This window comes from Perna viridis, chromosome 9, assembly GCF_037379345.1.
Source record: "Perna viridis isolate PV_CMFRI_1.1 ecotype Kerala chromosome 9, ASM3737934v1, whole genome shotgun sequence".
In the NCBI taxonomy this organism is placed as follows: Eukaryota; Metazoa; Mollusca; class Bivalvia; order Mytilida; family Mytilidae; genus Perna; species Perna viridis.
Window position 1 is genome coordinate 36,521,487 of NC_142453.1, and position 22,116 is coordinate 36,543,602.

The window sequence follows — 22,116 nt, forward strand, 5'->3', positions numbered from 1 at the left end:
AGCTTGGAAAAAAATGCTTCCAAAATCATTATGCTAATGGTACGATGATAGTAGAAATTCTTCACAAAATTTACTTGAATAAATAATACTGAAAATCCACATTTTTACCTGTTCTGCTAACTGACAGCATGGAGGCAAATTACTCACACATGTAAACAATATTCATACACTTTTGTAGTTAATTACATATATGATTTTAAAGTACACATTCTCAGCTTCATTTTGACTACTTTTAATCATAATACACACACATAATGCACTTACAATGCAGATGTCTAGGTTCAGTGTGTTTTTGGTACTACATAGGGGGGGGGGGTGGCCATTTGACCCGGTCAGTGGTTAGTGAGACCTTAAAAACATTTTATGAGTTTTTATGTTTTTCTTTTTTTACATTTGATGAAAGCTTGTGGTATTGTGACTCTAATAAGACCAAAACTATCAAAATCAGACATAGGACTACAAAGAAATGGTCATTTTTATATCATGCCCCTCAGTGATATTTTCCCTAAATTACTAAAAAATTACAATTTTAACTAACTAGTCACACCAAAGTGATACCTATGATAATTCAAGAAGTTGTAAAAACAAATATCATTTATCATTATGAAAAAAGAACAGATTTTAGCAATTTATATCATACCTATTTTATTACTGTGTGATTCTAAGTCTGTGCTGTGTGACTATTTGAGTACTTTGAATATCCCAAGCAGTGACGTTGTGTATTTCATGGATGACGTCAAGTTATGAGTCACTGTTACTGATAAAAATCTTGTTGCTATGTTGTTTTTTAAAATACCTTGCACAATGCACCTCTTAAAATATAGCCAGATTACCAATATCACTATACTGATTTTATGGGAAAATGGAAATAATGACCAGGAAAGGCAATTTTCCTCAAATTATGCATTTCTCTGAAATATGCCATAATTTAATTAATGGTCTCACTAACCACTTCTAACATTTCCATTACTTTACATGTTAAAAAAGTAATTTTCAAAGTCTCACTGTGAATTCCCAGGACAAAGGACATCTTAAAGTTGCATACTGTTGCGAAGCTTGGAAAAAAAGGCTTCCAAAATCATTATGCTAATGGTACGATGATAGTAGAAATTCTTCACAAAATTTACTTGAATAAATAATACTGAAAATCCACATTTTTACCTGTTCTGCTAACTGACAGCATGGATGCAAATTACTCACACATGTAAACAATATTCATACACTTTTGTAGTTAATTACATATATGATTTTAAAGTACACATTCTCAGCTTCATTTTGACTACTTTTAATCATAATACACACACATAATGCACTTACAATGCAGATGTCTAGGTTCAGTGTGTTTTTGGTACTACATAGGGGGGGGGGGGGGGTGCCCATTTGACCCGGAAGTGGTTAGTGAGACCCTAGAAACAACCGCCGAGTTGCTCATAAAAAGTCAAGTCCGGGGTAGACAACCGATTTCTTAACATTATTCAAACAAAACGGGTACAGAGTACTTTGATCAGTTTAATTGATGTACAAACAACGACGGTTAATGTATGAATTACTATTGAAATTATTTTGTTGGCACCGGAGGAATAGGTACCATTCAAGGCTGTTTCAGCCCTTTGGGTTTAATGCAACCCTCCCCCCCGAAGAAAAAACAAAACAAAAAAAAACAAAAAACAAAAACAAAAAACCAAAACCAAAACAAAACAAAACAAAACAAAAAACAAAAAAGAAAACATTTTTATCACATAGTCTTCTGAATATGCTGCTTAGTGGGATTGCCACTTACATGTAATAATATAAGGTGTAGTCGTAGTTGATGTTGGTAGGAACATCGCGAATCTTGTGAAGACGGTTTTGCTCTTACCTGAAAATAAACGTTCATTAATGCATTCTTTGTTTTGTGTGTCTGTTTTCAATATTTTATCTTTGTCCCTGGAGTACATTCTTTTCATTTCTGCTAGAATTTTGGTTTCCTTGATTATTCTTTCAATAACAGTAAAATTGTAAGACCTCCCTTGAATGTCCAAGTATAGGGCGCCTATCTACGTTTGTATTTTTTTTTTTGCAACACAACGTTTTGCGAAGCAGGAGTTCTTAATACAGTTACAGTAACGTATGTGCACGCGCGCCCAATTTATCTTGGATAACTTTATATCATATTTTTAGATTAAAATATAACGTTTTTGTATATGCATTATAAGTGTTCGCTTCAACTCTATATCGTCTACCCTACATTGCATACCCTATATCACACCTCTAGACCTATATCGCACCCCTTCATAGAAAATACTTGGAGTATGGTTAAAATTTATGATATAATGAACATTACATGTCAAAATCTATATCGCATGCTCTATCAACTCTCAACCTAAACCTGGGGTGATATAGGAGTCTCGGGTTGATACAGCATGTGTTACATATTTTGACATGTAATATTCAGTATGTATCATCGAATTATACCGATATTAAGCACTTTATAGATCTAACGAATTTACAACAACTATGCCAGTTATTTTTTACACTCAACTGAGACACTGCATAAAATCCCAGAGAACGTTGATATTTACATCTAAAAGCGAGAAGAAAATATATAAAACTTTTAATAATGTAAGTTCTTATACAGTCCTTTATTAAGCATTTGCTTTATAAATATGACAATCTATCGTTAAAAAACTCCACAAACCAATACAAAATATAATGTAATACACACAAATATCATATATATATAACAAAATCAATAAAATAAATCTACTAAAAGGTTTACCAAAAAGTGAAATGTAGCTATTTAAGCACTGCACAGTAAGGTTGAAAGAGTATATGATTAACATATTTAGTAAATATAAAATAGAACAATCATTGTACCTTCTCTTTAAATAAGGGATGTAAGCATAATGATAGGGAAGTCCATCCGTCCGTCCTTCCTTTCTTTCTTCCGTCCGTACTTTTTCCGTTCCAATCTATTATCTGTTGCTTCTCCTACATCACAGAATGGATTCTAATAAAACCTCCACAGAATCTATATTATATACTTTTTCCATTATGCACCTCATATTTTAAATTTTGATTCAAATCAATTTGTTTTATTCGTTATCATGGAGTACAAACAATATTCCGAACTTGTATCACATCCTATAGTACGTTTTTCCTGTCCTGTATTGTTTCTTTATCAACATTATTTATACTGCAAAAAAATGTGAAATATTTTCTAATCGAAACTATTCAGTCTTGAACTGAATAGAAGAGTTGTAGGTTTTAAAAAACACTGATAGTAGACACATATACATAGTTTATTAATAGTGGTGATCCCTTATTCTACTGAAGAAACAGTTTTACTTTACTTTCGAGCAATATATTAACGGATCGACGGAAACGAAAACCTGACATCTAAATAAATAAAAAAATATCAGAGGGAGAAACAAAATTACAATATCAATTGGTGTAGCAACATTTAATATCTATAAACATAGTTTTATCGTATGTAAGGAAGCTTATGGTTGCAGAAAACTATAAAAAAAAAATGTAAGAAAATAGTGACCTCCAACCCTTTGTACTTTGTACTTTAAATTGTACATCATATAAAAATACTAAAACTGCCGCAAAACATTAATACTATTATCAAATGAAGTCTTATCCAATCAAAATGATTTACTCTAGTTGTTCTGACTACTTATTAACTAAATTCAGTCATCATTTGTTCTTTCTCATGCTCCGATCCCGAGAAGCCATTTTGCGTGACGTCATCTTTGGTTGGAAATTCCGGAATTCCTTGGGGCTGCAGAAGATATTTCACTGCCTGATTTTAAAAAGAATAGAAATATTGAAACATAAAAAATACTGAATTATGAACAACCAATGGAGGTCTAAATGTTTAATACATGTACATGTACATGATCACTCGTGATTGGATGAAACCATTCGTCCAAATAACCGAAGCAGCAATATACAAATGAAGAAAAAAAAAACATGCGCTGTTAAAGAAAATATTTGAATATAAAATATGCAAATTACCATAAAAGGAAATCTATCCACCAATGATAACAATGGTTGGAGAATGATGGTGGGACTAATAAAGCTCTATAAATAAAACGACGCACGGTAAGTATGTGCACTTAAAACAATTTGACCTGAATAGTTCACTTTCGCCACCGGTCTCTATGTACATTTGACCTGGACGCCAAAACAAAAATAAATTTTACGTAGTTACCACTGAACGATTTCCAAAAAAAAACACCTTCGAAGAAATATAGTTCGATAAAAAGATTTATTTCCGCATGATATATATAAGCAAAATCGTACAAAATTGTTATAAGCTCTTGATTATTTAGACAATCAGTAGATCTGTTAGAGGGACTCGGCTAACGCCTCCCTCTCCAACATATTTTACTGACTGTCCTAAAAATCATCGAAGATCTACTGAGAGCTTACAACTTATAATATAGTTATCGAAGTAGCCATATCAATACCTAGATGACATCGTAAAAGGTCGATATTCAAATGAAGTTTATAACATAAAGTTTAAATAACTTGTATACCCGAAAGAAACGTTTTAAAAAACTCTACAGTTATCATTCACATAAAATATAGACAAAACTTGTAAAAACGAATTATACCTTTTTAGTGAAGCCATGTTTACACAATTTGTACACCAAGGTTAGAGGAATGAACATGACAGAGAATGCAGACATTGTCCAGCCTATTCCTATAGCCCACGAAGGGTATTGATACACACTGGAGGTTCGCTTATATTGCAGCTCAGAGTAGGTCATCAAACTTAACAAGAAGGTCACCTTTTAAAGAAGGAAGAACGAGAATAATTAAATTGTGAACCTAATATGTAATACAAAACAAAAAAGTGTCAAGCATACCAATCACATGCAGCTCTATTATTTTGTAGATTGTTCTTGAATCTCGTGATTATTTATGTAAATCATATGATTTATGCATGATTCTAACATGAATACTAATTTACCCACACGCAATCATAAAATATATGATTACCACATTTTGATTTTGTAGTGAGCATATGTTTTTATGAGCAACTCGGCGGGTGTTTCTAGAAAAGCAGAGGACGCTTACCCTAACGGTGCACCTGGTCCATGCTCCCAGATTTTAGTGGAGTCCGAGTTGCTCATTTACTTTTGTTACTTTGTATGTATGATTTTAGTTACTTTATGTTCTTTGTTGTGTGTGTCTGTTTTCCATGTCTGGTCTTTGTCCCTGGATTATATTCTTTTGATTACCGCTATAACCTTGGTTCCCTTGATTACTCTTTGAAACCAACAGATGCACGTTATGAATCTGTGCGACTAAAGATATATATATATATATATATATATATATATATATATATATATATATATATATATATATATATATATATATATATATATATATATATATATATATATATAGATATATACATCTTTTGATGTACACACCTTTTGCAGAAACTGCCAGAAATACCAAATAAACACTAAAAAAAGCTACAAATGCAAGTAAATTGATGTTCATATTTACAAGGTCGCATACTTATTATACGATGCTATTATAATTATAATTAACTGATATGGAGTATTTGAAATTGCTATGGTCTCCGTATTTTAGACATTGTCTAGTATCAAGATATTCATGGTATTTCATATCTTTTGCTTAACCAAAGTATTTATAAGTAATTAGAGCAAGGTAAATAAAGTTACTTAAGATAATCTATGTTGAAGGGCATACCAAGTAAAAAATTGGAGTGAAGATGGCCCACATGATAGGAAACAGTGGAGTTACACGCTGACCTATCATCTTCTGGATGTTGCTGTAGAACCTGCGCACACCTAAAACATGTGCAAAATCTAGTTTTGGTATGAAGATAAATAATTAAGTGAACTAAAGAAAACTCCGAAATATGTGGAAGCAATACTTGATCACATTAAAAGGAGAAACAAAACAAAACCAAAACAAAAAACAAAAAACACTCCCCCCCCAAAAAAAACGACAATAACAACAAAAAACCAACAAATTTACACCGATTTTAACTTCACAAACATAGGCGAATTTTCCTCTGATAAAGTTAACGTATACTTCATCTAAATGGAGCGCTCAGGTGAATGTAAAGTAAATAAAATTTTCTTACGCATCGTAATTTGTATACAAATATACAACGAAAATGTTATCTGTACGTTAATTAAAATAATAATACAACCAGGAGGAAGTCATGAAGCCTTTATCACTGAGTGGGACTCACATGTGTATCAAAAAAGAACATGTGAACAATTATCTTGCAATCCATGAAGCTTAGCATGTCCAGAATTGTCACAAATAAGTACCATCACTTAAACATTTTACAATTATAATATCGACGTTATTTCAAAATAAATGTTTATGTATCAGTCTCTGTAAGAATAAAGCAGTGGGTGATTACCCACCACTTTTACAGTGAAACTCTACCAGAAACAAAGAATGATGACAAAACATTCTATATCACTTAAGTAAACAAATCTTTTAAAATACCCCGCAAATAAAAGAACAATGTCCCCCACATAAAAAGAAACATTTCAAATTCTAAATTCACTAAAATTTTCTAAGTCCAAGGGCCATTACTTCTGTAAAAATCATTTGACCATAACCAGAGTCGAACTTAATCTGTAACTTCTCATAGAACGTTATACTACATACAAAAGATAAAATCAATTGAAAAAAAGCATTACAAAAAGTGCGAAAAACTTTAAATTCACTGAAATTTTCCAAGTTCAAGGGCCGCAACTTCTGTAAAAATCATTCAAACATAAGAGAAGTCGAACTTAATACGAAACGTATTTGGTAGGAGAATTACAAAAACAAAGTGCGGAAAACACTGACGGACGCCCGGCATTTCCATGTCCCCTCGCGAGGCATCACGGGAGACAATAAACATTTAAATGGCTCATAATTTATGAAAAGTTTCAAAACATATCAGGCAGCGCTGTGATAAAAATTGATAAAGTAAATAAGCGTGGATTTTCTTGGGTAAAAAATATCTCAGATCGATGGATGAAACATGCATTTTTAAGATAAAGTTTACCATTTTGTCTGAATCTTCAAAGATTTGTTCCTAATACGTTACTATCATATATATATATAATTTCAGAATGTTAGCTCTAAAATCTAATTAATTAAAACTTTCTGAATAAATGTTTTTTTTTGTATTAGTTTAAGTATATCTACAGTTATTAATCAGTTATTTTTGAATGCTAAAATATTATGACCTTACCATATAACCAGGCTATTACAACGCATTCTAAGAAAGCTATCAGTAAAATAGTCAGACACGTTGAGTAGTAGTTGAACAGCTCAAACACATAAATACCGCCCTGAAAACAAGTAATGGTAAGTTTAAAACAAACACCAAAATGTAGATTCCATTATTATGAATTGAATTGAAACATACCAACCATATAAATTTCGATATGCTGTACACCTGTTTCATTAAGTAGCCTATCATCAGCAGCATTAAAATCAAATATAGAGAAAGGTCTTAATCCAAAATTAATTATATACAAAAAGCACTCAAAACCAAAACTATCGAAATAGGAAGCCAAATCCATCACCGTGAGGTTCTACCATGAGCAATACAAGCCTAAGATTTTTTTAGGTGTTTTAAATTTGTAAAACTGCAAATTTTGATATATATGATAAATAAAATTTGATATAATTTGAAATCAGAGGAGTCTGACTACTAGGTTGGTGAATAACATCAGGTACAATTAGATTCACCAGCAGGGACATCGATCCAGTGGTTATGTTATAAAAAACAATGAAATGAAATGTACGTACATGTATTTTGTGACTGTTTTATTCATAAGATATTGTATGCAATCTGTTCCACAACATTTTTAAATATATTCAGTATTATTTAGTATTTTAGTGTGGGCCTTGACCTTGATGTTGAGAAATAAAATCTTCAATAGTGTCATATTCTTTTAAATGGAAGAGAAAACTGCCGAAATATTTGTGATTTGGGAAACGTTACACCCTGATTGGGCTTTCAAAGATTTTTATTCCTAGAATTGATTATAATAAAATAGTAATATTTTGTGGTTCAATATTCATTATAACCTACGTTAGTAACCATAGACAGTCCTAACAGGAAATTACTGATACAAAGACCAGCAGCAAATATTTCTCTGCGATATCCTTTTCTCAAAACCTCCGGCCAGTTGTCAACTACCGCTGTTATCACGCCTTCTACACCCATAAACTAAAATAAACATGTAATATAAATAATAAGAGAAAGGTGAAGCCTTAAACGCTCCCGAAGAAACATATGCATTCAAACACCAAATCTTTTCACATTGTTTTGTCAGCCCTGTTATTATCAACTTCCAAATTGGTAAGATGTGTCATGATATACCGTTTTTATTGTCATTATGCATTCTCCTATTGTCTTGGTCTGAAATATGTATGGGCCGAAATGTCCATCTTTGGAAAAGAAATGTTGATTGTCGTGGTCCGAAATGTACTAGGATCGAATTGTTAGGTGTTGATTACGCCATTTTCGCAAATATACCGTGGCCATGTTTTGACCATCTCTATCTTAGTAAAAAAGTTTGATCAAAGCTAGTTTATGTTTCCTAGACTGATGTGGTCCTCAATCGCATTTTCCAAGTATACAAAAAATGAAGCTGCCATGGAACTGTTTTAAAGCTCCATATTTTACATGCACAAACCGGATATTGATGCATTTTCTGCCCAAAAGTATGCAGGACCCAGTTCATAATACAGTCATTTACATAAGTGCGTATAATAGTTGTCCTGTGTGTGTTATTTACAACCAAAAATATATGGTATCTATATCCATGCATGGTAACGTGTAACCAGAGGCAACGATATTTTTACATCGAAAGAAAGTAATTTTTGCAAACTTATTATAAACGAATTAAACGATTTGATAAACAAGTGGCAATGGTAGTTTTAATAATCAAGCCTTTTTATAATCGTTTTTAGGTTAATGAACATGATATTTATGAATTAGACACTGACACATTGGTGCTGCAAAATACTTTTTGCTCGAAAATAAATTACTAATATCAAGTTAAACTAATTTTGTAAAATATTTAGAACTGTCATTCATGGGTACCTGACTATCTAATCCTAGAAACAAAACCATCACAAAGAACAATGCGGACCACAGTGGAGCTAGAGGCATCCTAGTCACGGCTTTAGGGTATGCCAAGAAAGCAAGTCCGGGACCTTAATAGAAATAAAACAAATTGTCAAGTAAACGTTATCAAAGTGTCATTGATACACAAAAGATACCATGTCTGCAATAAAAAATAATCTCTCAAACACTATGCATCTCTTCCCTGAAATATACTTTTGCATTAGTTATGGCACCATGCCTGTAATAACTTCAAATAGTTCATACATATGTATTATATTAGTTGGTTACAGCGACGTGCCTACAATATATATATTGCATAAATGTTAGACACTTGGTAACCAGTTCATTCTGTCATAAAAAGAGATGCAAATCATTAGGGAAAATACAAATAAATTAGATACAATTTCTACGTTTCTATTTACTTACAGTTTGTACAGCATTCATGTATTGTTATAGTGATGTCAAATATAGCCACACTATAAATGTGCTATATATTCCCTCTGCGTTGATTTAACAATTGAGAATCTATTCCTTTGGTTTACATCTATACAAACATCATCTTCCAATTTAACGTTGACACTGTTAAATAAACCATTGCCAAGAACGTTTAGTTAGTTGAATATCTGAATATTTGTGTTTTTTCTCAAAGTTTAATTTTTCCATTTTGTTTATCTACACAGTATATTGTCAATATGAAACAACACATCAAACACATTCGCTTTATCTTTGTCGATGTGTCTTTATGACTCTTTCTTAGCCAAAATTACGGTCCTTTACCAGGTTATTTCTGAATTTTTAAACATTGCCGGAACCTAAAAACTAAAAAAATGCCACTAGCAAAGATATGTTACACTCTTCATATTTCATATGTATGGTAAATAATTTTAAAATACATATGTAATAGGTTGAAAACAAAGGTAAGCATTGTACCCACAGTTGAACCGTTATTCAAATCTCATTGGACAAACGAAGAAGACAAAACCAATGCAGATACAACGACCACAATAAATCAAATAAAGAGCACAAAAAGTGAATAAGCAGCCTAGATTCCACGAAATGACCACGTGCACCGACTGAGTAAAGGCCATCCTTTTTTCTAGAAACACCCGCCGCGTCGAGTTGCTCAAATCGTGTTTTAGAGATCTACGGATGGAGATGGAAACGTAGAAAGTTCCCATAGTGCAAATGGACACACCATATAGATCAACATATATGGACTGGAACATAAATCCGCTCCAATTATATATCTGTGAGGAATTTAGCAAGAAATAGAATCATGGACAAAGTACAATGCAAAAAGACATCAATATATTCAACCATTCATGACTATTCAACTCTTACGTGTAGGACATGATACAAGGGAGACTTTATTTGTACCCTTTATCTCAAGTTCCTTTCAAATTATCAAAGCAAACAAAATATATAAATCCTACAATCTAGAAGGAAATGTCCAAGATTTTGACTTGGGAAGAACCATAAAAACGCAAAGACAAAGATGAATTTCAGGAACTATTTTTTTTTAAGTTCTAATGCAATTATGTAATAATAATTCACATCAAAAAGCAGTGAAGGTATTAATGATTCGATGAATTGAAATCCGAGAGCACGTGTATTACCATTCCATGTGCTATAGTGGGAGCTTACTTTTGTTGTAACGAATTCACTCTCGACTTGTTTACAAATTTGATTTAGAAAGTGGGAGGTTTCACATTGAAAGTGAACCTTTATGTCTTTTATTGCTATTTCAAAAATATTGTATTTATTGTGACGTATTCTCCAAGTATGCGCATGGAAAGTATACATTCTCGTACTTTTAATCTCCACCCCCAAAAGATATAGCCGAAAAAAAAAGAAATTTCGAATTTTAGTACGCGCATTGTAATAGAGATAATTTATATTAAGCGTAATAGTAGGCCGATGATCTTTACATATATTGCATTAGAACTTCCAGCAGGTAAATAATATCATCTATTAATATATAATCTCTGACCTGATTTAACTACTTGGTCGACAGTTGTGTTGTGGAGTAATGCCATGTGCCCTAGTATGGAGAAAATTACAAGTCCTGCTAGTAAACTGGTCACTGTATTGGTCGCTGCGAATAATATACTGTCTCTGTAAATATCAAATGGTTTTAAATAAAGGCTGTTTAGACATAGATTGATAAAAACACGATAATGTGTTTTTCTGAAGTTTAAATAGTTTTTATATGGTGAATATATGGAAGCAAAGCAGTGTCATGCTGTGATAACATATGGAATATTGTATACAAATGTAAAGAGAGCGATACAAAAACATTAAACATTGGAAAAACATTTTTGTAAGAAATTTTCAGTATTTCAACGAAAACAGCAAAAAAATCATTATCATTTTTTTAAATAATGATCACGTATTGAAAGTTTTTACATTTTATACCTGTAGGAATTATGCCCTTTCTTGTTGTAGCTGCCAATGGCAACCAGAGAATTACAACCAATGGAATAAGAGAAAAGAATCTGAGAACTTGCATCAACCCAAACCTAAAAGGAAGAGACATATTGTAAGACAATATTACAAAAAATACAAACACCTTTCTCTTTTTTTCTCGTTTCATTATAGTTTGGTTCATTTCATTTTAGATTTAATGATATTTAACTGAACCATAAAAGATGAGGCTAGAAAATCAATCTGAAAAAAATTACGAATTGGAATATTTGAATACGCATACCCTTTGTCAACGTTAGTCATATTATTTAAATATGAAATAACGAGCAATCTCTAAAGAAAAAAACTAGAAAAACTTTGAGCAATGCTCACTCAGTTGATATACTCTTCTTCCAAATATATCATGAAATGCATATATCAAAACATTCATCTTTTGTGATGTAAAACCTCCAAATTGATTCAAAATTTAAAATAGAAGGTGCACAAAGGGAACATGTCATAAAGATTCTGTAAAAGTTCATTAAGTTCTCTTCAGTTGTGTAAGATGTTTGTTTGTTTGTTTGTTGGGGTTTAACGTCCGAGCAGCAATATTTTAGCTATATTCAGACGATGAACATGAAATTGATGATAAAATGAACATGAAATAATGATGAAATGAAAAAGGGATGGGACACAAGGACAATTGGGTCGACGCATTTTGATTGCCACTGCAAATAGGGAGAGGTGGGTAGGGTCGGGCAATTTAGCCTCCTATGGCGGAGCCCTATGGTTCCTACTCCGGGAGAATACCACAGTAGGGTTCTTTAACGTGCGAGGAACGTGGCATCTTTCCCAACACGGTGCACCACTATGGTTTGCGGTCAGGTTTTCCGTATTATAGCCTGACAACCCCAGCATATAACACGCCAGGGGTACCCCATTCCACCACCTGGGGCACACATCCCGGTTGCACTGTGGGCAGAGCGCTCTAGCCCCCGGCTAGGGTTCTGAGCACTATTTAGCCGCCTTTTACGACCAGCTTAGCGCTGCTGCAGGCCTATTCTTTTAACAACCGGACCTGCACGGGGCCAGTTGTGCAAGTTCTTTTGTTTGTTGGGGTTTAACGTCCGAGCAGCAATATTTCAGCTATATTCAGACGATGAACATGAAATTGATGATAAAATGAACATGAAATAATGAAACGAAAAAGGGATGGGACACAAGGACAATTGGGTCGACAAATTTTGATTGCCACTGCAAATAGGGAGAGGTGGGTAGGGTCGGGCAATTTAGCCTCCTATGGCGGAGCCCTATGGTTCCTACTCCGGGAGAATACCACAGTAGGGTTCTTTAACGTGCGAGGAACGTGGCGGCATCTTTCCCAACACGGTGCACCACTATGGTTTGCGGTCAGGTTTTTCGTATTATAGCCTGACAACCCCAGCATATAACACGCCAGGGGTACCCCATTCCACCACCTGGGGCACACATCCCAGTTGCACTGTGGGTATAGCGTCCTAGCCCCCGGCTAAGGTTCTGAGCACTATTTAGTCGCCTTTTACGACAAGCTTAGCGCTGCTGCAGGCCTATTCTTTTAACACCCGGACCTGCACGGGGCCCAGTTGTGTAAGAGGAGTTACGGTTGAGAGATGGGTATTCCCCCTGTGTAACTAAAGGAAGTACGGACACCCTTATCACTTTATAACCAGGGTATAATAGCGGCCTAAATATAGTTTCACCTTATTGTATTTATCTACATGCCAGTAAGACAGAACAGACTTTAAAAAAGGAAACGAACTAATTTACCAATTTATTCCAAGACTATGGGTACGATCATTAAAATATTAAAAGAAACAAGGACCAATATTAGAGACTATTTTGTTAAGTTAAAGATGAAGATCGTAGTTTTACAATCAGCCAAACTGACTACGTACTTACGCTTGTGTCTAACAATTTGCTGGGTTGGGGCTTTATGTAATAAATAATACCATCAATAGCTCCATCCAGCATACAGTTTCTTATCAGCAATATCATCATGAACAGATAAGGTGAGGTGGCTGTTACATACATGACCTGAAACAATAAGATGAAATTTTCATATTCTTAAGAAGTCAAAAATTTAATTCTGAATTTGGAATTAATTCAAACCACTTTTTTCGTTTTAAAAAATATTTTTGTATAAGCTTCATTTCCACTAATCGTTAAAAATGCCTGACGCAAAGTAGCAACATTTAATCGCACATCGATATATGAAAAAATATGTATTTCAAAGCAATTATGTTTCTAATAGTTTTCCGCTTCTAAAAGTTTGTCTGAAATCCTTAAAAGTGAATGACATTTTTTTACATAATCAATGACATGGATTACTGCAAATCTCGTGAGCGATTATTTCTCTGACACACATATATACATGTGTCATGTTTAGGTTGATGGTAACATATGTTTACTATAGTACATATCAATTGTCGAAGATTTTTCAAAACATAAGATTTAACAATGTAAGATTGACTGACTTCAAACGCAATTTTCGGCATGGGTTGTGTCCTTATTGTATGAATTATGATCTACCGTGGTTTTCAATCCCCTTCTGGAAGAAATTGGCATGATTTTACATAGGGTGAGGGCATAGAATTTTGTAGGTTTAAACTGATCTGGATGTCAGTTAACTGCTAGTACTCTTCTGTTTGTGCATTTGTGATGTGTAATGTAAAACCAGTTTCTTTATTTCTGTTCTAACAGGGGACTCAGACCTTTTTAAACAGATTTTAGGTATGTCTTATTGTGTTATATTTTTTCCACAGTGGCCAGATTTAACAAAGGGGGAATGTTGTTATTATTAAAGAACCTAACCCCGCCGCATTTTTTGCACCTGTCCCAAATCGGAAATTTCTGCACTCTGAGTGTATTGTTTCATTTTCAATTTCAAAATACATTTGTATTGCTGGAATATATGGAGCAATCATTTCGCTGAACCTGTGTATGTTGTTTTGTGAGAGTTTCCTCGTGATTCATTGAAGGCCCATGAGTTGTCATTTTTTACCCCGGTGGGGTTGTTGCCTCTTTGGCATATTCACGATATCCAATCTCGTTACATTTAACGTTTTTTTTTTGTTTTTGTTTTTTTGTAATATATGTAATATTTCATCCGTGACAAGTAGATACTGTTTTTGTCAGACAAACAAGAAATTGCTTTTATAAAGTTTTATTACTTCATCTGTATTTCTTCAAAGCACAACAAACAAATCATATTTAGGGACTTTCCCGATACCACGAGTACAAAGCGTGTCAAATAAAAACAAACTGAAACAGATGTCTTGTTAATATGTGTACGCAATATACTCTTGTTATACACATCAAGTAGAACAAGATAAATCTAATCCAGACAAACAAATGCACACCAAAAATTAATTATTTCGAGTGATGTTGAAATCGCAATATTTATAAAAGTATTCAAATTTCATATGACTCGAAAATATTCCGTCATTCATGTAATATCAAATAGTCATTTAAACTGGATCTCTAAATACAAACCGTAAACAATAAGTGCAGGGCTTTGAGGATTTTGACATTCTTACGTAATCTTTACGTTATATTATATTGAAGAAAGTATTATAATACTATTAGGAACATTGTGGAAACTTCAGAAACCAAAGATAAATACGCCACATTTTCTGACTGATTACACACAACAAAGTATTAATGTCTGTGTATTTTTATTTGGTATTCAATGGTATTGGAAGAATACATTCTGAAAGAAATCCACACAAACTGCACAGCTTTGCCTCGTCACTTATATCTTTATACATTAACAATATTTCAAGGTTAATGAAACCAATGGTCGATTAAAAATATGCAGTGACGTAACATTTTTGTTTTGAAATTATGACGATTATGATTTTTTACCGGAAAACGACCAGTGATACTTGCAAGACTAGACTCATCTGTCTAAAAAAAGAGACTTTGTCAATTTTATTTTGACACCAAGTTATCGTGGCATGCAGGTTGGTCTTTGTCACCGATATTATCCAAAAAGGGCTTTGAAATGTAAAAAAAATGATAATACATTATCAGAAAAAATGCAATACTAAGAAATCTCCCAGATACTCTCGGATAAGTGAAACGTGTCCTTTACTCAACAGAGTAATTCAGTTGTGGAACAGTTACTTTTCTTCAAGGGCGATTGAATTTTTTTTCACAACTGTAACCGGATGGTAATTATTCACCCCCGTTCATTACATGACACTGAAAAAATTGTTACATGTAACATAGACTATAGATAAGGACGTCAGGCATCCTGAAAAATGACATGCGAATAGCCTTACTATTTGTTTTCGGTTTCACAACAAAATAAAACCAAAGGCAAAATGTAATTCTAAAAGTATCCTGCATAGTAATGTTAATAGTTTTAAATGAAAACTACGTATTATTCAGCTTTTCAAAGGCTAATATGATCGAGGCCTATCTACATAATAAGCGTAGGAATTGATAGTTATGTTAATTATGAATATTATGATGCATCTACTATTGGCATATTTTGGCAATTTGCCAATTTATTTGTACTGTCATTACTTGTAAATATGCATTTAACTTCGAGAATTAACACCTTACTTATTGATTTCGATTCCCAATGTAATTAGGGCTTTTTTTAACTACAACGCAATTAGAGCGTATAACACTATTTCACTACGATATAATTACATTGTAAGACTTTATCAAACTTCAAAGTAATAATCGGGCATGACTCTATTTAACTATAATGTTGATTACTTTGTATTTTAATTATGCTACTGTGTATGATGTTACAGTAGTTACCTTGCCTGATGTTTTAATTCCTTTACAGATACAACAGTAAACGACAACCCAAGCAGCCAACAGACATAAAGTTATGTCCCATTTTACATTTCCTGGTTGGTCAATACCATCAGATATACCTAAAACTTTATTTCTGTAATAAATACAAATAATAAGATAAAAATGTTAATATGAGTAGTTATTTTTTCAATTCATTTTAGGAATTTGTCGCAAGACATGTTTGCTATTACTTGATGAGACCCCGAATAAAAATAAAAACAATGCCATACCCCAAGAAATACATGTAATGATCGAAAAAAATACATCAATAAGATGTAAGATTACAATATCTGTCGTAAATAGTTATGCAAAAGTGCACATGATTCAGTTATTCATTTTTATTTCCAATTATATACCCTAAGGTTTATTTTGTGACTTAAAGCAACTTACTCCCAGAACTCTTCTACTGGATCAAAGTAACCTTGTGTAACATACGTTGTCATGTTACTTGTGTAATTGCTGTCGCCCTCGGAATATTCAATCATTCCAGACGAGTTAGTACTTAAGGTAGTATTGACATTAAAATTCATGGAATCTCTACAGAACCTGTTCCATTCATGACCACAATTTGCCCAAGGTAACTCAGCTTGGAAGGAGTTGACAAGGTAATAAATTGCCCACGCCATTACCACGTTGAAGAAAGTGTTCGAAAAGAACATTATGACTGTTGTTGTTATGCCCATTCCTAACAAAATATAAAAAATACAAATATTGTAGTCGAAAATAAGAATTACGGCTTATGTTTGACAACAAATAAAATTGAAAATGACAATTTTGCGAAATAATTTGTGGGAAATTCGTACACATATACGCATGAAGAATTTGAAAAAGAAGAAACGTGAAAAATCTAAACTGAAAATCTAAAAATGAGGTTAATGAGTGAAATAAATGATAACTATTATTTAAGCGATGTCGATGTAACACAAGGCCAGAGCTAAGAAAATTGCAATAGAGAAAAACAAATGCCTTACGACCCTTTTCAAAGAGAAGAAATTAATTTGTCCGGAATTGACAAAAAAGATACATTGACTAACATTGATAGGATCATCATTTATTTTCTTGTTAAAAGCAACTCATGATTTGCATACTTTAAATTTGTTTTTAACAGAAAAAACATTGGTAGGGTCATCATTTATTTTCTTGTTAAAAGCAACTCATGATTTGCCTACTTTAAATTCGTTTGTAACCGAAAAAAAAAACATTCGTATGGTCATCATTTATTTTCTTGGTAAAAGCAACTCATGATTTACTTACTTTAAATTCGTTTTAACAGAAAAAAAAGACAAAACCAAAATCACTCTAAATATTGGCAATAGAATAACGACTTCTTTATGAACTGATAGCAGATGACGCTACCCTACCGGTGCACCTGGTCCGTGCTCCCTGTTTTCGGTGTAGCCCAAGTTGCTCATTTTCTTTTTTTACTTTGTATGTATTAATTTAGTTACTTAATCATAATGTGTATGTCTGTTTGTCTTTGGATTGATTTCTTTTTATTTCCGCTATAACCTTGGTTCACTTGATTTTTCGTTGTCATGCTCTTCAGTTACGTACAAGTTGTTGAATAAAACTCAAGTACAAGTAACAAAAAGTATTTTAACACAAATAAAAGGAAACTCGACAGTACTATATCAAATGTCGGCGTCTTGTTATCGTTTATTCACGGTCGATTGCTACAAATATCTAACAGTATAAGGCAAAGTTTGATGTCCTGTATTCCGTGCTTTAGTCTATAATAAAAAAGATTATGACTGAAATATTTTTATCAATATTCCTGACACATCAAGTATATATCGTTGTACCTGACTCTTAAATTGAACAACACTGTATAATCACTTGCATTAAAATTTGTGAAACACCTATGTAAACACTCAATTTTACATTTTGCATATTTTTTACTTGGAGCTTTACTTGAAATAAATCTTGATGTCTACTTGCTAGACAGTTATGACTCGTTGTGATTTATTATAAAGTTTTTAAATTACACTTTCTGTTTGTAGTAGGGTTACATGGACAGCATAAAAAATTAATGCTACTTTGAAACATACGGTGGCATTTTTAAAATACTTGACAAAACAATTTGCGCAATAAATCTTATTACCTTCTTTGTCTTACTTAAAATATATAGCAAAGATTAATAAATCTTTATAATATTTTCAATGAAATTTAATGTGTGTTTAATTAAAATAACTTATAGTTTTATTTATATGATTCAATTGTTTCCATTTCATTCTATTTGATATTTTATTATTAGCAACAGCTACCTAGAAAAGCTACAAAATATCAATCACACATTTGTCATCATACGATTGATATAACACTTCGTTTCGTCAAGCGAAGACATCAGTCCATCCTTTATTTTTGACTTGGAACTTTATTTTAGGACATATATTGACCCGCTGTCCACTTTTGTGTCATCGTACCTTTGATGAGCTTGTTAGGAAAATGGTATTGTTTGATTCATGATTTTCATGTGATGTATTTTAATATTATTTACGTTCTTACACTGTATGGTTCGACGCAGTTTGAATATGCTTTTTTCCAACTAAAATGTGTCGTCCATTTGAAATTAAAGATTAAATAGTTATACTCTTTTCAACTTTTGAACCTAGTTGAACACACTATTTCTTTAATCGGGTTGTTTATTATATGAAATGCCCGTTCACCGGGTTTAAAGTCTTAAAAACTATTTTAAAGGGAATACTTTTGTGATCTATGGAGATAATATGTTTAAAGAACTCTTTTTCACAAATACAAAAGATGCTGTTTAAAACATTACAATGGCGTTAAACTATTTGACGATAACTTTTGTGCGCTTTATTTTTACATGTAATTTCTGTTTGATGTGTACTTCTGAATATAATAGCATTAAAACCTATGATTTTTCAACACTGTATACTTCTATTCCCCATACTCAGTTAAAATCCCGACTTAAAAACATTATACATCGTTGTTTTTCCATAAAAGATGGTACACCTAGATACAAATATATAGTTCTTGATAGAGATTCCTCATACTTTGTAAGAAATAATTCCAAATCATCTTCCAAATATTCAGAGGAAGATGTTTACAAAATGCTGGAATTTTTAATTAACAACATATTTGTCCAGTGTGGTGGACGTGTTTTTCAACAAATGGTCGGCATACCAATGGGAACAAATTGTGTTCCTTTACTTGCTGACCTATTCCTTCACTCTTATGAGGCTGACTTTATAGCTGATCTGATCAGAAAGAAAGAATATCGTTTGGCTAGATCCTTCAATCTGAGTTTGCGCTATATAGATGACGTATTATCTTTAAACAATCCAAATGTCGGGGATTTGATACATCGCATCTACCCAAAAGAACTTGAGATAAAGGATACTACAGACACTGTGAAGTCAGCCTCATATCTTGACCTACACTTAGAAATTGATGGTAAAGGAAAACTATTGACCAAACGTTACGACAAACGTGATGACTTTTCATTCAGAATTGTCAACTTTCCTTACATCTGTGGCAACATCCCTTCGGCTCCTGCGTATGGAGCATTCATATCACAACTCACACGTTATACCAGAGCTTGCCGAAACTACGCAGACTTTTTGTATCGCGTTAGAACTTTAACAAATAGGCTTCTGGAACAGGGGTATGTTGCTACAAGATTGAAGTCATCATTACAGAAGTTTTATGGTCGTTATCATGAACTCGTGGATCGTTATGGTGTATCCATCAGCACCATGAAAACTGATTTATTCAACGGGTCATAGTTTTCCTTCCCTCGTTTGTCTACCCCGGACTTGACTTTTTATGAGCAACTCGGCGGGTGTTTCTAGAAAAGCAGAGGACGCTTACCCTACCGGTGCACCTGGTCCATGCTCCCAGTTTTTAGTGGAGTGGGAGTTGCTCATTTACTTTTGTTACTTTGTATGTATGATTTTAGTTACTTATGTTCTTTGTTGTGTATGTCTGTTTTCCATGTCTGGTCTTTGTCCCTGGATCACATTCTTTTGATTACCGCTATAACCTTGGTTCCCTTAATTACTCTTAGTTACTTTATGTTCTTTGTTGTGTATATCTGTTTTCCATGTCTGGTCTTTGTCCCTGGATCACATTCTTTTGATTACCGCTATAACCTTTGTTCCCTTAATTACTCTTAGTTACTTTATGTTCTTTGTTGTGTATGTCTGTTTTCCATGTCTGGTCTTTGTCCCTGGATCACATTCTTTTGATTACCGCTATAACCTTGGTACCCTTAATTACTCTTAGTTACTTTATGTTCTTTGTTGTGTATATCTGTTTTCCATGTCTGGTCTTTGTCCCTGGATTACATTCTTTTGATCACCGCAATATCCTTGGTTCCCTTGATTACTCTTTGATTAGGTTTTGACGTGGATTTAATGTTCATGTCTTTTTTACGCCCGGCATTTGAAATTTGATATTTTCAAGCTATCACTACATTACTTAACTTTTAAAGAGTTTATAACTACTTGAAATATAACAGGGAGGTCAAATCATTCTCACAAATATGCATCTTATCAAATATCATGTCGTTAACAAGATGACCATGCTTACTTTGGCTTACTCTACAGTCTGTCCTGAACAAATATAAGTTCTATTGACGTTGGATTGCATACTTGATAATTTTGTAGTTATTACATGCTCTTACCATAACACGATCATGAGTTAATCAGATAATGTGATTGATCTTCTAGAAACAAATTGTTCTTTGCACTGTTTTACCTATTGCTATTCGTATAAACAAATTCTATGTTCAATATGAAATTTCGGAAATGTAGAAACATAGTAATTTGATATTTCTTTTAACTTTTCTTGTGAGACTTAATAAACACTGTGTATGAAATTTAATTTTGCACCTTTAGTAACAGTAAACATTTTCTGTGATCATTCTACTTTGACACGGTTTAGAATTTGCGATTGTCTTGTCAATATTCACGACAGTATAAAAGAGAGATAGGTTTCGAAATCTTACCTTGAAACAAAGGACATATTCGCCATGCCTTAAATCCTGCATTGCCCATTAATTGTCCAATTGAAACTTCCAGGTAAAATAATGGGATTCCACCCAAAATAGCACAGATGAAATAGGGTATCAAGAAGGCCCCTGGAAATAATAACAGTACAGTTATTTTCGTTGTTTTTGTATGTTTCTTAAAATCTTTAATTTTCAAATTCGACAAGATAGAGCTGTATTCGTAATATAATATTATTATAACGTTGTAGAGTTGATTTTTCGTTAAAGAATTGCCCCAATATAAATGATATATCAATAAAGAATTGCCTCAATATAAATCATATATCAAAGTAACAACTATTCAATGGTTAAAACATGTTTTACTTCCTTATCAGTATGTTTCAAGTCTGGTTGCTTAAAGAAATTAAAACATTTCCACCGTCATTATAAAATAACGTGAAAATAAACAGAAAAAAGAAATAAAAATATAAGACACATACCTCCCCCATTTTTGAAGCAAAGATATGGAAATCTCCAGATATTTCCGAGTCCTACTGAAAACCCTACACAGGCGATCAGGAAATCAAATCTTCGAGCCCAAGTTTCACGCACAGTCGACATAACCGAACTTTAATAACACAATCCACGGAAAATTGTTTGTAATGGTTGAGATATTACTGAGATAACAATGACAAACTGGGTCTTTAATATCTTGAATGTTTCTTGAGATGACACCAGGGTAACGTACAACGCACCGTCTGAATGAATTATGAATGTTCACAAA

The 22,116-nt window shown here is 33.0% G+C and overlaps 1 protein-coding gene across 1 annotated transcript; it reads right to left on the bottom strand.

The window, feature by feature from the left end:
• Window positions 1-2,606: 2,606 nt before the first annotated feature.
• On the bottom strand, window positions 2,607-22,116 carry LOC148608208 (sodium- and chloride-dependent creatine transporter 1-like). Its single transcript, XM_088544112.1, has 13 exons — window positions 21,833-22,116; window positions 21,351-21,482; window positions 16,769-17,063; window positions 16,340-16,472; window positions 13,466-13,600; window positions 11,540-11,643; window positions 11,115-11,239; window positions 9,101-9,213; window positions 8,084-8,221; window positions 7,235-7,334; window positions 5,719-5,819; window positions 4,605-4,781; window positions 2,607-3,787 (listed from the first exon to the last, which is right to left on the bottom strand). Exons 1-13 carry the CDS (start codon window positions 21,951-21,953, stop codon window positions 3,665-3,667), a joined length of 1,797 nt encoding a protein of 598 aa, XP_088400238.1. The 5' UTR covers window positions 21,954-22,116; the 3' UTR covers window positions 2,607-3,664.

Excerpts from the sequence above, each read along its gene's own strand:
- LOC148608208 (XM_088544112.1), bottom strand. The coding sequence starts at position 21,953 with ATGTCGACTGTGCGTGAAACTTGGGCTCGAAGATTTGATTTCCTGATC. Across the intron at positions 21,483-21,832 it reads TTGCTTCAAAAATGGGGGAG|GGGCCTTCTTGATACCCTAT; the intron begins GTATGTGTCTTA and ends TATTATTTCCAG. Across the intron at positions 9,214-11,114 it reads CGACCAAGTAGTTAAATCAG|GTCCCGGACTTGCTTTCTTG; the intron begins GTCAGAGATTAT and ends ATTTCTATTAAG.